The sequence below is a fragment of the Seriola aureovittata genome, chromosome 12 (genome assembly GCF_021018895.1).
Source record: "Seriola aureovittata isolate HTS-2021-v1 ecotype China chromosome 12, ASM2101889v1, whole genome shotgun sequence".
In the NCBI taxonomy this organism is placed as follows: domain Eukaryota; kingdom Metazoa; phylum Chordata; class Actinopteri; order Carangiformes; family Carangidae; genus Seriola; species Seriola aureovittata.
Genome location: NC_079375.1, coordinates 10,172,863 through 10,189,592, shown reverse-complemented (window position 1 = coordinate 10,189,592; position 16,730 = coordinate 10,172,863). Strand labels below are relative to the sequence as shown.

The window sequence follows — 16,730 nt, the reverse complement described above, 5'->3', positions numbered from 1 at the left end:
CATCTTCATATATCCTGAGGATGTATATATGTGATAGTAATATATCCCCTTATATGTGACATCTATAGCAACAACACTCTTGATATAGGGACATATATGTTATATATTACATTCCTGTAAAGGTAGACCTGGTCTGATATGGTCTAGATGTGAAAAAAGCAGTGAAATCTCCGTCATTGCAGTTTTCATAAACAGAATAAAGGTTTCACGAATCAGAAAATGTGTTTTAAAGAGTCTTCAGCCTCTATGTGATAATCTAGTCCAGATTTGACAAGTGTGTGCATTGTGGTTTTTGATCCGGACCTGGTCCAGATGGGAAAAAAGCAAATGTTTTGTGGTCAAAGCAATGAGATAACGTCACATGATCACCATCACCTGACGATGACATGTTATTTTTTTTACGGCAAGGGCAATTTGTAGCTCATGGTCCAGTTGATCACAGCTGTACAGTTAATTAACAGGTGTGAGCGCTGAATTATAGTCGATGACAGCGGTCTGCTTAACACGGGACAGCTACCCGGAATACTCATCTTGTTGCCGTCTGGTGAAGGAGTGACTGTGTAGAGTAGAGTCATCTTAGCTCCGCTTGACATTCATGAAGCTGTTGTTACTATGCGTTTTTATTGTATGAGATAAACCAGAGGGAAAGAAAATAACAGGGGAAGGCGAAATCTGTTGTTGTCAATACACCAGCAATGCCTCTCTTCGCGACGAACCCATTTGACCAAGATGTTGGTGAGTAATCAAGAACTGGGGGCTATTTCTAGCAGGCTAGCTGAAGTAGCTGTGGTCAGACAGCTTTGTTTGTGTTCTCCAGCTGTGTTCAACCTCACAGTTCGCCTCAGGACTTACACTGTTGATGTTAAATGGCTGTCTTGCAGTGTATTTTGCAGGATATATAAACTGATACTGGTACTGTGTGTTTTCCCGATGTTTGTTGTGATTCAGTTAGCTAGAAAGCTCAGTGGGCTAACTAGCTTGCCTTATCTAATGTGGAGATTTAGCTAGCAGCAGCTAGCATCCAGAATCCTTGAAAACGTTCACAAAGTGCGACATTTGAAAAGACAAGCCTTTATGCTATTTGTATTTTTCAGTTGCTTTGCAAATTATATTATAAGTAAAGTTTATCTTTTCTTCAGTCTAACTGTTAATTGACGTGTGACAGAGATGTTGTCATCAGCTAATTGAATCTAGCTAGCTAGCCATCTGCCTCATCAGTACCTTACTGTATCCCATTGTATGTTGGCTAACCAATATGATGAGCCTGACATCTCACAGTGGCTGGAAGTGAAAGAGGATGCGGGATGGTGTGTGAAACTGTACAGCTACGATATGTTTCCTTTTCTCTCTTTGTTCTGGGTCGAGTGGTTAACCACTTCATTAGCATGTGCAGTGGAAAGGGGTGGGCAAAGTACACAAACACCACACTGCACATTACCATACAAGCTATAGCCCTCAAAGCCAGCAGTAAATGCTAATTTGGTGAGGCTTATAATGGGTATGTTTGGGCTGTCGGGTGTTATTTCACCATGAATGGTCATTTTGACAGTGTTCAGTTCTGTTTTTGAGTAAATATGCTGTTAGGTGCCTCTCCTCTATTTTGGTATTTCTAATCTGACATTGCAATATCCACATAAATCTTAATAAAGTAAATATTATGTAAAACAAAATCAATTTACTTCATCACAAAGTCTTGCTTATTGATTTGCAGGATCGTTCAAAATGGTCTGATGCACCTAGAGATCTTGAATGAATAGCTACAACTTTAAATCGTGTCTGTACACAACAATATATTTGCCGATATTTGGGGTAACGTACAAGGCAAGACGTGTAAACACAAGTCAATTAAAGAGAGGTGAAATACTGTACTTAATGTATGAACTGCTGTTCCATCAAACACTGTAAAATGACATATTTTGGAATAAATCATGGAGACATATGGCAAATGCAGCGGTGGAAAGTAACTCAGGACATTTACTGAAGCACTGTACTCTTGAATTACTACAATTTAAGCACAGTTTTGAAGTACTTGTACTTAGCTTGAGTATTTCCCTTTTTTACTACTTTACACTTTTTTACTCCACTAGCTACATTTCAGAGGAAAATATTGTACTTTTTACTGAACAGGTTACAGCTTAGTTTTCAGATTAAGTTTTTACATTAAAAATATAAAAAGCTGGTCAAATACTACACGTTTCTTAAAGATCACCAGTGGTTTTTGTCTTGTGGCGACTTAGACATGTCCAGTTTGGGACCCCTTGTTACGCACTTCAATTCTATGATGGTCTATGATGTTTTCTATCACCAAAAAGAGACCAACCTCTGAGATGGGTTGATTAATATGACTATTTGAGTCAAACATTGTCCAATGTTTCACAAAAAAATAAAAGATTACAGAAAAGACTGAGAATAGCTGAAAACAGATTTGTGGAGGTTTATCTCATGACCATACGCAAAGCAGTTTTCTGCAGAACAAGCACTTTTACTTTTGATGCTTGAAGTACATTTTGGTCATAATAATAATTCTGAACTTTTGTGTAAGTAGAATTTTGAATGCAGGACTTTTACTTGCAATTGAGTATTTTCAGACTGTTGTATTGGTACTTTTACTTAAGAAAAGGATCTGAGCACCTCTTCCTTCACTGATGATAGAGCAACTGCATTGACAAAGAGGAACTCTCACCACTGCTGAATAGGTATATTCTCACAATAGCACAAGCTAGTCTCAAATAAACTTGAAGAAAATGAAGTTACTTGAGACAGTAAACCAAACATTATGAGCTTCATCAGACTGGTATTTACTGCAGGACTGTTGTATCATAGGGGACACTGTTATTTTGTCCGCCCTCTGTATATCTCTAGCGTTTATGCTCATTTGTGAGGGTGCATAATGCAGCTGTTGTTTGAACAGATGTTTTGGAAGCAAGCAAAATTTGTCTATGCCAAAATTCGATTGACAGAGGATGTCGCATGCAACCACAACTTTTGTTTCAAGAAGCTTTATTATTTCTGATCTTCGGAGGATCATTACCTCTCCTCTTTGTCCCTGTCTCCAAATACAATAAGTTATGAAAAAGGGTTTTTGCAATCTTTAAGTTTTGTGCTGTTGTTGTGCTTTTCCCTGCAGAGAAAGCGACCAGTGAGATGAACACAGCTGAGGACTGGGGCCTCATTCTGGACATATGTGATAAGATAGGACAGTCACGCACTGGGTTAGTTAACCGTCTGCCACACATAACAAATCCACACAAACACTTCTATCAGCTTTTCTTTAGGGCTTTTCAATTTTTAAAATGCATAGCTCAGGGACACAAGGAGAAACTTAAGATAAATATTCATTCTCAATGTTAAAACTTCTATAGTGACATTGGTCTGTGGCCAAGCAATTCATTTCTACAAACCTTTGATTCCTACCATTTTGTTGCAGGCCTAAAGAATGTCTCCGCTCTATAATGAGAAGAGTGAACCACAAGGATCCTCATGTGGCCATGCAGGCACTGACTGTAAGCAGACTGGAAACAAATGTGATCGTTCAGTTAATGGAGGCGTCATGTTGTCTTCCTGTCATTTAACTTAATTAACCCCTCACTAAGATGGGAGCTAATGGAGTAACCAAATCTATGCTATGATAAGTTATATCTTAATAGGTGCTACACATTTGTCGCCTGCTTTTATGGATATATCTTGTACCCTTCCCTTTGTCCTTGCAGCTTCTTGGTGCTTGTGTCTCAAACTGTGGGAAGATATTCCACTTGGAGGTGTGCTCCAGAGAGTTTGCCAGTGAAGTCAGTAATGTCTTAAACAAGGTATGTGGTCATTTTCATTTTTTGTGTGTCCAGATAACCTCCATTAAGTATTTGTGATTACTTGAAATTATGCCATGCGCCATGGTTATTCTCATAAAATGCTTTGTCATGTCTCCAGGGCCACCCCAAAGTGTGTGAGAAGCTGAAGGCCCTTATGGTGGAGTGGGCCGAGGACTTCCGCAATGATCCACAACTCAGTCTGATCTCGGCGATGATCAAAAATCTGCGTGAGCAAGGTGTCACTTTCCCTGCAGTGGGGTCCCAGGTAGGCCCGTAGGGTGGAATAGAAAGTTATTTGTAAATTTTTAGATTTCTATGTTTGTGGCATCCTAGTGGACTAGTAATGAAGATGCATACAATACAAATGATATCTAATAAAACAAAAAAATGTTTAAAGAAAAAGTAAATGGTAAATGGTTAAATTTATGGTTGCTTAAATGTTTAGACTGAAGTGATGAGTTGGGGGTGGGCTGTGGCTCAGGAGGAAACTGTGGCTTGAAGTGTAAAGGGCTTTGAGTGGTCGATAAAATTAGAAAAGTGCTATATAAGTGCAGTCCATTTACATAAGTATATGATTATCAATTTTTCACAGGCTGCAGAGCAAGCAAAAGCAAGCCCTGCTTTAGTGGCAAAGGATCCGTCCACCTCAACAAACAAAAAAGAAGAGGAAGACTTGGCCAAAGGTAAGAAACTTTGAGCTCATTATCATGACAGTTCGTCTGATTTTCAATCCTCAGGCATCAATGGAGAAATGTATGTAAAAGGACATTATCGTCTAAAATATGCACACTGACACCTTTATGTCTTTACTGGCATTGCATCACAGTTCACACTGGATTGATGAACTGCAGATGTGTGGCAAGGGTTAAGGACTTTTGAGGGCAAAAACACAATCACATCTTTCTGTGCTTTTTTGTTTGCAGCTATTGAGTTGTCGCTGAAGGAGCAACGTCAGCAGCCACAGACCTCCCTGTCGAGCCTGTACCCGAGCACCTCTAACCTGCTCTCCTCACACAAGTCGGATGGCAGAAAAGTCCGCGCCATCTACGACTTCGAGGCTGCAGAGGACAATGAGCTCACCTTCAAGTCAGGAGAAATCATCACTATCCTGGACGATAGGTGAACTTTTACACACACACACACACACACACAAAAAATGAGCACAGCAAACAAGGATTTAGCAAATAACAGAGAGGATTTAGGGCAGTTAGGTGGTGTTAGGAGTTGTTGTTAAAAAGAAAATACCCCTGTAGTATCACAACTGGTTTTTGATTGTGTTACAATATGATGATAAGGTATTCACCTGACAAAATGACTCGTCAAGATTTCAAAAAAATATCCTAACGTTTCAAAGAAGCTTGAAATTAAGTAGTAAAATAATCTGCTCAACTAATCTGTTAAAGCTTTATATGAGCTCTGCAAAACTGAAAACACAACAGATTGTCATATGTGAGGATTTTTTTGCTTTTTTTCAGTGATCCCAACTGGTGGAAAGGGGAAACATACCAGGGAGTGGGGCTGTTCCCCTCTAACTTTGTCACTGCTGACCTCACAGCAGAGCCTGAGATGAGTGAGTGTACACATAGACACACACACACACACAGAAACACGTCCTTTATCCATTTATGTCATTGCTAGTTCTTTGATATCCCATTTAGTCCATTAGCAGTATTGTTTTATTGATCCCAGAGAGGGAAAGACTTACACACAATATCACTTACACACTGCTGGCGAAACAATACAAAGTACACAGCACGATTAAAAAGAAAACACAATCAAGTTATAAATGTAATAATGTAATAAACATAAAAAGATATGTGGGTTATCACATGAAGTAAACAATAAAACTGTTTGTACTTCTGGGAAGCCGTAAGAGAATTGTTCTGATAGCTTTTTGGACATACATCCTTTTCTTATTAGAGAGCTTTATGCAACTTTTATCTTTTCTGATTCTTATACAACAAATTTGATTTTGTCATATTGATATGGAATATTGTTTATTTATTTTCTGTAAATGCCGAATGAGCTATTCAAATGCAGCATTCTCAGTACTTGGCATTGAGTGATGCATGCTGTTTTTTTAATCCATTCAGGTCTATCATTCAAGCATTTACTATCTTCATTGCCGTCACAATGGCTTCTACTGTGTGAGCCACAGAAATGTTTAGCCTGGGGCATCACTTTTTGCAAAGCAGAACCTTTGTCGTCTAAACATTCTCCTGTCTGGTGGGAGTTTGTCATGCTTCTTCATTACATCCAGCTGTTTGATGCTTGGGCACACTTTTGTTATTAGCGCTTGTTGCTTCTACAGCTTCTATAGCTTCATCATATTCTTTTGCGTGATGCTTCTGCAAATGTTTAATCCCTCGAAACACTCAAACTGCCACGCGTGCATTCTGCTATTTTGCTTTGTTCCACTGTCGTTGTAAAATCACTCCACTCAGCAAACATGACAGCTGGCAACTGCTGTTTCTACTGTTTCTGAGTTTTCGTTATAGAGTGGTTTGACATTTCAAGATTTGTCACTAGCTTTTATCAGATGTTTGGGGGTTTTTTTCATCTGATATCTGGACTAATGTTTTGCGTTAGAATCGGAACATTGAGTATCGAATCAGCGCCTCCTGACTTCTTGCGTATGTGTTTCTGATTGCTACTGTTGCGTTGTTTTTCTGTTGCCGCATTCACTGTTACTTGGAAATGTTCAGTGAAGACAGAGAAGAAGACAGTACAGTTCAGTGAGGACATCCAGGTGGAGACCATAGAGCCCGAACAAGAGCCTGTTTATATAGACGAGGTAAGTTCCCTGCATTGTGTGTTGACTTGCTAAGCTTGCTCACCCTCATTGAGGTGGCACTTTTGCCACAAGTTATGTTTCAAGATAGAGAATTTCACAAGTGTAACACTGTCATAAAATGAGCAACAACACAGTCAGAATAAAAGCCTAACAGAGACAAGGTTTTCTATTTTAGTGAAATTAATTAGTGAACTAATTTCCCCAGGATAATGTCTTCTTTTTCTCTTTCTCCAAATTGGATCTAGTCGTGTTGAAAAATGAACTCATCACACCTACCCAAAGAGTCTCACTACAGAAACTTAATTTTTCAGGACAAAATGGACCAGCTACTGCAGATGATTCAGAGTGCAGATCCCACAGACAACCAGTCAGACAGTGTTGAGTTACTACAGCTTGAAGGTAAACTGAATTTAAGACTGAAAGAATGAAAGTAAAAGACTGAAAGAGGAAAAATCAAATCAAAAATCAATTGGTTTACTGTAACAAATGTGGTAATCTTTTTGTAAAGATGAATTAATGTTGACTAGAGATTAAATCTGTAAAATTTTTTGATTTTATTTTTATCAGGTGCCTGCAACCAAATGGGACCTCTCATTGACCAGAAGCTGGAAGATATTGACAGGTGCATTGTGCAGAAATGACATGGTTTTGCCAAAAGAGAACCACAAATTATTGTCAGTTGAAAAATGTGCGCGCATAAAAGAACGCAGATACCAGATATAAAACACATCAACAGATCTACATAACCTTACCCTCATGGAAAATGTAGTTAAGGGAATTTAAAAGTTTGCGTTGGTTTCTATCAACAGGAAGCACTCAGAGCTGTCGGAGCTGAACGTGAAGGTGATGGAAGCTCTGTCTTTGTATGCAAAGTTGATGAATGAGGATCCAGTGTACGCCATGTATGCCAAGCTGCAGAGCCAACAATACTACATGCAGCAGCCTGCCAATGCAGCGCAGCAGGTATAGTCAACTCGTCATGTGACACAGACACTTATACTTTGAGCAGAACAGTTTTGAGGCTCAACATTACTTCAATTTACAGTGTATCTGAAGTGCCATCTATCTATCATCTATGTCAGCACAGAATGCAGAAACAATGTCTTTGAATCATCTAGAATAGATTGAAATTTTGCTCTCAGAACTGCTGAGCTGTCAGTTTCATATTTAGAGAAGGATGTTACTTTAGAGTTTCTCAAGTGTGTTTTGTTGTCAATCTAGCAAAGCCCTTATTACCTCAGTAGCACTCAGTGTGAGCTTTGCACATGTGTTTGACCCACAGGTTTACCCTGGCCAGCCTGCATCAGGTTCATATGCAATGAGTGGTACTGCAGTGCAGGGTTATACTGTTCCCATGGAGCAGCTTCCAGCTGGAGCCCCCATACCTGGCCAGCCAGCTCCCAGGTGAGTCCACATATGTCTTTGTGTCCTGGTATACTAAAGCATAAAAAGCAGAAATCTAAATTAGGCTGAAGTAACAATGCAGGTTAAACTACAGGTCAATTCCCCTTAGTATTTCTGGCCTTTATTAGCGACTGGCCTGTAATTGTTTGTGCTGGTCTCAGCTGGTTTTTGAGACCTGGACATTATTAGAATACTGAGAGTTTTCAGTATTAATGATTCAACCTTCCATATACAGTTTAATGATTCCATCTTGCTGTAGTGTTGTAATTCATGTTGCTTCACTCTTTTCCATAGTGACGTTCATATGTACATGGGCCAGCCGCCAGTCTACACTGCAGCTCCAGGCAGCATGGCCCCAGCAGACATTCAGTCCTACCAGAACCCAGCCACCGCCCCTGGCCCCGCCCCAGGCACGACTCCCACAGGCATGACGCAGACGCCAAACTACAGCACCCACTCTGGCCCAAGCATAGCACCTTCCTCAGATGCCACACAGGCCCCCTACTCAGAGAAAGCCTTGCTATAGGGCCCCCTTAGCTCACTGTTATCCCCACACAAAACGCGCACACACACACACACACACACACACACATACACACACATACACACACACACACACATGCACACACATGCACATGCACCAGACCTGATCAAATAGTGGTCTTACATCATTTCTTTTATTATATTTTAAGTCTTGTTTTATTACGAAACCCTAGATGGACGGAAAAATACAAATGCGATTAGACTAACCTTGACATTTGACATGCTTTACATTATTATCTGGCAGATATACAGTTAATTATACAATTGCACTTCTTCCTCCAGGTTTAGAAGTGATCACGATTTGAAGAGCTCACACCAAGCTACACTGACCTGAAAATGGACACTCTGTTTTAGGATTCCATTTGATTAATCGTGTTCTTGCGTTTTCACTCTTCTCCATCATGTGTTCACCTGATTTTACATGTGCAGACATGGAGGAACTTTCAGTAGCACTTTCATTTGCAGTTGCACTTATTTAATTTTTGGTCATCATTCAAGTCTGATCACTTCCAAATCTAGATCTAATAGCAATATATGCATTGTCCATTTTTATTTACAAGACCTGACATTTCTTGTTTCCTGGTAGTGACAGGACAATTGAGAAATTGCGGTAATGATTTATTTTATGGCCAAGTACTTTTGTAAATAATTTCCTCAGAAGTTTCCAGGAGAGAAAAACACAATTTTGTAATAATTATAGAGAAAACTAGACAAGTTCTTTTAGTTAGACTCAATTCCAAAGGAATTTGTTTTAAAAAAAAAAAAAAAAAAAAAAAAGTCTCTATTTAAACTTTAATAAAACAAAAATGTTCATTCTTCATACTGTATGTGGTATGTTGAATGTACAATTGTTTGTCAACAAATTTCACACTTTTGAGTACGCAGTGCATCAGCTGAACATGCAAAAGTCTTTAGGTTACACTAGCAACTAATTTTAATTAATCAATTAGAGGTGCACCCGTTTCTACAGTATTTTATCAGTAATTTTCTTTCCCAGAAACTGTCTAGGAAATTATTAAGAAATTACAGGCTTGTTAAGTAGAGCATAATCAAATTGCTTTAAGAAAACAGGTGTAACTGTAACCACTTCAACCTGGCAACATATTACATATTCAATTACTATTTGATCAAGTGGGAAATACACACCGGCATTCATTCACTCCACCCCCAACATGCACACTGGAGCTACTCGCACATGATTCTCAAACACAATACAGGCAGGTGTACAGCAGTTGATGCACACACAAATACAGTTACTGCACTTGGTTCAAACATCCTCAGCCGTACGTGATAATTTACTTTCACTCACACACTAACATTGCGATAGATCCACACGCCACAGCCTTCTCACCCACTTAAAGCAACTTCAGTCACACACAAACGTCACAAAAAAGTGGCGTTGAATTACATTTACCTTTCATTTTTTTATATATATATATAGAGAGAGAAAATGGACGTTTAGCGATGCTGAAAACGTTAGGCTACTACATTCTGTATATGTTGTCAACTTTTAGAAGTACTGAAAACTGAAGCCACTTTGTTTTTTGGAGGGAAAAGAAACAAGAGGAATTCAAGCATGCACATGACTCTTGTATATACTGTACTGAACTAGTAGTTAAGCCACATGATGACCTCATGGGTGGGATGAATGTTAACACAGCTCCAGGTGTTTTTGGTTCAGCCTTAAAGGTGAACTCTGCAGTCATGATGCCCCAGGTGAATTTAAAAGGTGTAAAAGCCAAAGAGAACAAAGTGGGGGGAAAAAACCACATGCCAGAAAAACAAGATAATTTTCTATTCTTTCAATGACTCCTCACTTCATACTGCAGAGTTTTCCTTTTCAAAACGAGCAGTTCTGCATCCTTGCTGGTGGACGTCAGACCAGCTCTGTTTCCATTCAGGAGCTGTACTAACAGACTCGTACCACAGACTTGGCTACTATGGGGTGAATTCTCTGAACCGCCCCAGTGTCTTTGAAGCATCTCTTTAGTCAGTGTGGAAAAATGAATACAATGTTTTTTTCGTAGTACATTTTAATTTATGTTTTGATTATTGTTATGCTATTTTAAATGAAGAAGCAGTGCAGGATGTATGTATTCACAGGAAAGTGGAATATGTGATATTCTGCCTAACTTAGTTGTATATTTAAATGGCTGACGTGAGAACATGGACGTTTCTCTCTGTGTTTGATACATGCTTATTGTACTGTAGGGTCAAATGGTAATGTGAAAACTGATTGAACCCCCCCCCTCCCCCTCCATATGCATTTCAAACATGTCCTCTTTCACAGCTGTCTAACATTAAAACAAATTCTACCTGAAGCAGAACTGAAATAAGGCTTCTATGATGGTCAGGATTTGGAAACATCTCTTTACCAAAGTCTACATAAGCTTTCAGTCACAGCGCCACCCTGAGGGGAAAGATCAAGTGTTGTACAAAATCTACTCATACCTTCATACAGCTAATTTGTTTCGCTTCTACATGTTAAAAGAGTTGATTTTTACAAAAACTGATTGGATCACAAAAAGCCGATGAAGTAGGAAAGTTATTTATCTGTTGTTGTGTAATATTGATTGATGCTAAGTGAAGGAATTATGAAGCAGTTTAAAATATGTTTAACCACATGTTCCAGTTGCAGGGCAAAATTGTGTCATTTCAATTTCTCTTGCGATACTGTTTTCAAATGTGCAGCTTCTTGTCATCCCTGTGCCACCTTTAAGAATATAAAACAACCCCCAACTTAAGCTTGGTACCTGGGACTTTGCAAGAGGCCATTTTATTCTCCGGAACTTAATTTTTTTTTAGCATTAATATAGTTGATTCAAAGATGAGGAATCCCTTTTTTGCTGCCTTCAACTAAATGCTAGAGAGAAATAGTCTTAATCAGTTGGATCAAAGAGGGCGGAAAATATCAAAGTAGCTGCTATTCTGGGACCGCGGCACCAGGAGCCAGTTAGTCATCACACATCATCCAAATGTAACATCTTGTTGCACCACAGTGTTGGACTGCAGCCCCGGTGTAACTTTATTGTACAGGATTGAGATGCTGCCTGTTTTTAAGTTTTAAACCAACATTATTGTAAAGGTTCTGTCTAAACTTGTATCCTGCTGTTTGTATGTATTCTTTTAACCATACTTATTAATTGATATTCACAATAAAACCAGGCCAAATGTACAGAATAATATGTATGGCCCTGTTGTCTTTGTAGTTGAAATACAACAAGTGTTTTTATTTGGTTTAACTTTACAAAGATTTTCATTGATGAGAGGCATTTTCAGGACACTATGTGAAAGCCCTTATTTATTTTAATTTATTTATTACTGCTTTTATTTCTCTTTAGGGACTTCTTTATTCATGGATATTGAATGTTATCAAGGAATACTAAAGCTGTCCATACTACGTATAGTACTAATTCTATACAATACATGCTATGTGTTATATTATACTGTTTTAGCAGATTGTATACAAAAAATCAACATACTTTAACATTTTATACTAACAGGGAATTCTACAATATGTGTGGCGATGTCGATCATACTGCAGCATTTTTTTTTCAGGTGTGAGAATCTCGTCTATTTTCCTTTGAGCATTATGGGAGAATGGTTTGCATCAACAGCACACACAAAAAGGGAACATATTTAGTCTGTGTGTTGTCTACTCTATTTTATCCCATTTCTAGTGTGAACTCACTACATATTCCAAACAATAAGAAGAATCAGTGCTTCATCTGGAACTGGGACACTGTTGGATTTAAAACCATGTTTTCAGGAACTATACCTCGCCACTAGATGGAGATCAGTGTATGTGCGAGCTAACAAGTCCAGATAGAAGAAATATGTGAAGTGTCCCCAAACCAGAATACCTTGCAGCCACTCAGCATGTGATTTTAAAAGTAGCAGGGAATTACTGAGAATTGTTTAATTTCACATTGCAATTTTAATTTTGTTTTATTGCAATCTTAACACCAGCTAAATACAAAGTTATATATGTATATTTTGGTTTTATTTTATTATGATTTTGCTCATCCGAACAAAAACTTGTGAAAACAGACAGGGGTCTCAGTGTCATCATGTCCTTTTTTTTTTTTTTTTTACAGTTCAGCAGCAGGCTCAATGTCATTTTCTCCTTGAAATTACGAGATGGGAATGCTCTTCTTTGTAAGCCCATAAAAAGGTGAGCATGACCACCTCATTACCTCAGCAATAAAAGAATACAGCCTCCAGTGCAGTGTAAGCAATGTCAGTGTGCAGAGTCCAACGGCTCCACTGACTCGTTCTGTGGGAGATGATTGTCACAGTCTTTAGCTCCAAGTTCAGACCAGCAACTGGTGTTCAGGGACCATGCCCTCAGGGAAGACCGTCAAGTTCGTCCTGTATGAGGTGCTGCAGTTTGCGGCTCTTATTGTACCAGTCTTTGTGATAATGGAGAGGTTCGCCGGCCTCATACGTGACGTGAAAGGACGGGATCTAACAGCATACTGGCTCGTGGTGGCAGCTTCCATTGCCTATGTGACCTCTGTGACCCTGCTGGTGTGGGTTCCTCTCAAATATCTGATCCTGAAGCGGCGGAGGTTCATCACAGAGATCACACAGTGGTGAGTACATGGGAAGTGGTTTTGTCAATTACACAATGATTAAGTATCTCCATTTGCTAGATAAAGCATCTTATGACTAATTTGTGAGGACACACAAGTTATCAAAGTCAAAATGACGAGAAAACACAAGCAAAAATTCATTCTGCACTCAGAACTATTATCAGCAAAATTTAATTTTATCATAAGTGAAAGTACTCATGGTTTAAAATGATCCTTTAACAAAGCATCATATTTTATAAACTAATTGGATGTTTTGTATGCACAGTTTTCCATCGTGACTATGTAACTACGAATAAACCACGTTTACATCAAATCATAAGATAAAATACAGCAGTGCTCAGCTTCACTCAGGGGTTTTACTGCTACAGGCATGTTCGGTCTGGTGTGACCAGTAGCTTATGGTGGCTAACATTAGATAATGTTAGCAAGCTTAGCTAGATATGGCTTTATAACTGACATTACTATATCAGTTATACTATATAGATAACAGATGAAGGCAGTGAGTAAACATAAATGTTGTAGAGTTAACTAGAAATACTAAAAAGCATAGGAAGGAAATACGCCGGTATCTCAAAACTATATTTTCCTCCACTGTAACAGCGTTGTAAGTCTGACAATGACATGATAAACTAGAGGATATACATTGAGAATGAGATCAGCACTTCTTTGAAAAAAGAGCAATCATACTGAAAAGACCATCATTCACATGTAAACTAACACAACTTATTTTGTTTTTAGGAGACCAACAGCGCTGGCGTATCTCATCCTCTGTACATTACCATGCTTTGCTATTTTAATCGCCAGCTCCAAGGTAATGTTGTCGTGACTGATCTTCTTGTCACTGAGGAGCACCTGTTGACGTTTTGTTCTGTCATGCTCCGATGGGGTCCTTGAAGAGGCATATTTGTTGTAAACAGTCCATTTGTGGCACAAGCTCGTTTTATGAGCCCCTTGTGTAAGAGAATGTGTTTAGAGCACTGTAATTACTCACTGAGTGGTGGTCGACATGGCACGCTGCACCACAGAGAAAGGAAAACATTGCCTGTCACTAGTTTCACTCAGTCTTTCTAGATTTAGTTATTGACCGTGCATCCAAGGATTTTCTCAACATGTAGTGAGGAGGACTTTGGCATCTCATAATTAAAAGAAAAGGGCACTGGAAATATGTGCCCTGTCACAAGACTGCACTCTGTCTGTGGCTATTCAGTAACCCATGGTGAACATAACAGGTTGGCCATTAACCCAAACTTTTATACCATCCTCCACCCTAAAAATACAGGAATTTGTACACATATCTTGTGTCCTTAACCATACAAGCAATGACATGAATAAGAGCATCTGATGTCAAACATCTTAATCTTGTGTTAAGGGGATTCAGCAGCATCTCAATGTCTATATTGTGAGGTGATAAAATGTGATGGGTTCATAAAATGTGGAATGCAGGAACTCCTGTTTCTCAGTCCAGCCAAATGTTGTAATGAAGAATTTCAGTTTCGTTTCTTCCTGTTTCTTCTTGTTTCTTCCCTCATAATTCCTAAGTGGTAGATCACTTCTACTGTTCGACTGTTTCTTTCTACATTTATTTTTCCACTGTTGTCATCATACTGTAGGTGCAGGTGGACAGAGGACGAAGGCTCGACCATTTCGCCGAGTTGCCCGTTTCCTTGGTGCTGTTCTCCCTCATCTGTGTGGATATTATAGAGAGGATTCGCCCCTGCAGTCTCATTGGACAATGTAAGGTTTGAAGTTGGTTTCATGTTGCGTGTGATGAACTGATAGAGATGGGCCTTTTTTCAAAGAAGGCATTTTGACATGACACACAAGGAGAAGCACACGTGTAAATAATACATTTGATTTAGCTGCTTCAGTGTCAGGGCCTTGGTATCGTCACGTCTCTGTTTTTCCCACTATGACAAATATCTGCTATGGAGAAAAGACCATTGTTGTTTTCTTCAATGTTGCACCTCATGATTATCTGGCTACTGTAGTTGATACTGAGTTGACCATTTAACTCAATCCATTTGATTACAAATGTGTTTGCATAAACATACAACACAATTAAAACAGGTCAGAGGGTGCCCCCTGCATTTGTAGGCCAAGTCTTACAGAGGGATTCAGGTTTTAATACCTTTAAAATTATGCTGCTTACATGTTGCATATCTTTAAATTAGCATTTAATCAAACTATTACAAACTGCTTGACGGTGACAATACAGTGACAAATTAACTACATTAATGTGTATCATTCACATTATGCCAACACCCAGTGCACTTAATAAGGTCAGTATTGGTGTCCAATGATGTTGACATTGGCTGGACTCTAGGATAACCATAACCCTGTCATAGACAGTATGTAGTACAACAGCTGGAGATGTGTGTGCTCTCGTCATCTGCAGCAGACAGCCTGGATGCTGACCTTGACATGCCGGGCCCCATCCTCACCCACCTGGAACAGGTGACCACCATATCAGGCCAGCTGCACCCCGATGAGAGCCAGAACGGTTTGACCCCAGGTCATCCAGAGGCCAGAAATGGCAGCGCCTCAGGCAGATGGCGGGACTTTGCTGGCTCACCCAGCCGCTCGACTCCCAGCTCACGAGCGACCAGCACTGCCTACCTGTACTCCTCATCCCCACGTCCTTGGTCCCACCCCAGGCATCTAGGCTTCCTCTGGAGGAGGGACGTGAGGTCAGAGGTGTTTGTGGATAGTTTTATGTTCTGGTTAGACACTGTGGAGCTGGTGAGAGTAGCAGGAGAGCCATCAATCTTCTACTCAGTTTGGGTATTCCCTGTCTATATTCTTGGTTTCCTGTCCACTTTCCGCATGGTCATCACTCCTCAAAACCCTTTATTGTCCTCTGCTGGATTTGTTCTGCAGGACCTTCCTTTCTTTATCATTCGGGTGGCTCTGATTGTTGTCTTTGGTTACGTGACACCTTTGTTATACCCACTGAAAAATGTGCTGGTGAGTTTGACATTCATCTACTTTACATTCCTGACCAAGCTGAGGATATTCAAGAGGCAGAGCATGTTTTAGGAGACGTGGCACATTCTGTTGTTAAGGAAACATTTGCTTTGATTGTGGACTCTCGAACAGTCGGTATATTTATGTATAAGGAGCAGCACCAAGGAAACATGGTGCTGCTACTAATGACGAGGAGCAGCATGTTTGGAATGGTAATGTCTGCAAAGTAATTGAGAGGCCGTTTATCCGAATCAAAGTGTGAAAATGACTCTGGATTTAAAACAAAACAGGTGTGTAGGCTGGAGTGTACGATAAGCCAACTGTTCTCATTTCTGTGTCGTATGTGAATCCAAATGTATTTATTGATACTTTAATTTTAGGTGTTCCTGCTACATTTTTCGTTGTTTTTTTTGTTTTTTTTATCTGTACCACATTTATTAACATTATTAACAATATTTGTTGTAGACAAAACATTTTGAACCATTTCCAACAAACCTAATAAAACTGTTGTTTTAACACTGGTTTTGAATTCAGATTCGTTACAGCTCCACTAATCAATATTTTTATATTAACAACGGATCAAATGACTGCAACACATATGACAGTCTATGTGTAATGTGAAGG

General features: G+C 39.3%; 2 protein-coding genes across 2 annotated transcripts; both read left to right on the top strand.

The window, feature by feature from the left end:
- The first annotated feature begins 375 nt into the window (after positions 1–375).
- On the top strand, positions 376–11,732 carry stam (signal transducing adaptor molecule (SH3 domain and ITAM motif) 1). Its single transcript, XM_056391088.1, has 14 exons — positions 376–735; positions 3,128–3,212; positions 3,428–3,503; positions 3,711–3,806; positions 3,925–4,071; positions 4,399–4,489; positions 4,730–4,925; positions 5,282–5,376; positions 6,512–6,600; positions 6,912–6,999; positions 7,168–7,222; positions 7,410–7,563; positions 7,883–8,004; positions 8,299–11,732. Exons 1-14 carry the CDS (start codon positions 696–698, stop codon positions 8,528–8,530), a joined length of 1,566 nt encoding a protein of 521 aa, XP_056247063.1. The 5' UTR covers positions 376–695; the 3' UTR covers positions 8,531–11,732.
- A 1,156-nt stretch (positions 11,733–12,888) lies between these two features.
- Positions 12,889–16,520, top strand: tmem236 (transmembrane protein 236). Its single transcript, XM_056392169.1, has 4 exons — positions 12,889–13,142; positions 13,881–13,953; positions 14,753–14,876; positions 15,538–16,520. The coding sequence occupies exons 1-4, from the start codon at positions 12,889–12,891 to the stop codon at positions 16,176–16,178; spliced, it is 1,092 nt and encodes a 363-aa protein (XP_056248144.1). The 3' UTR covers positions 16,179–16,520.
- Positions 16,521–16,730: the final 210 nt, after the last annotated feature.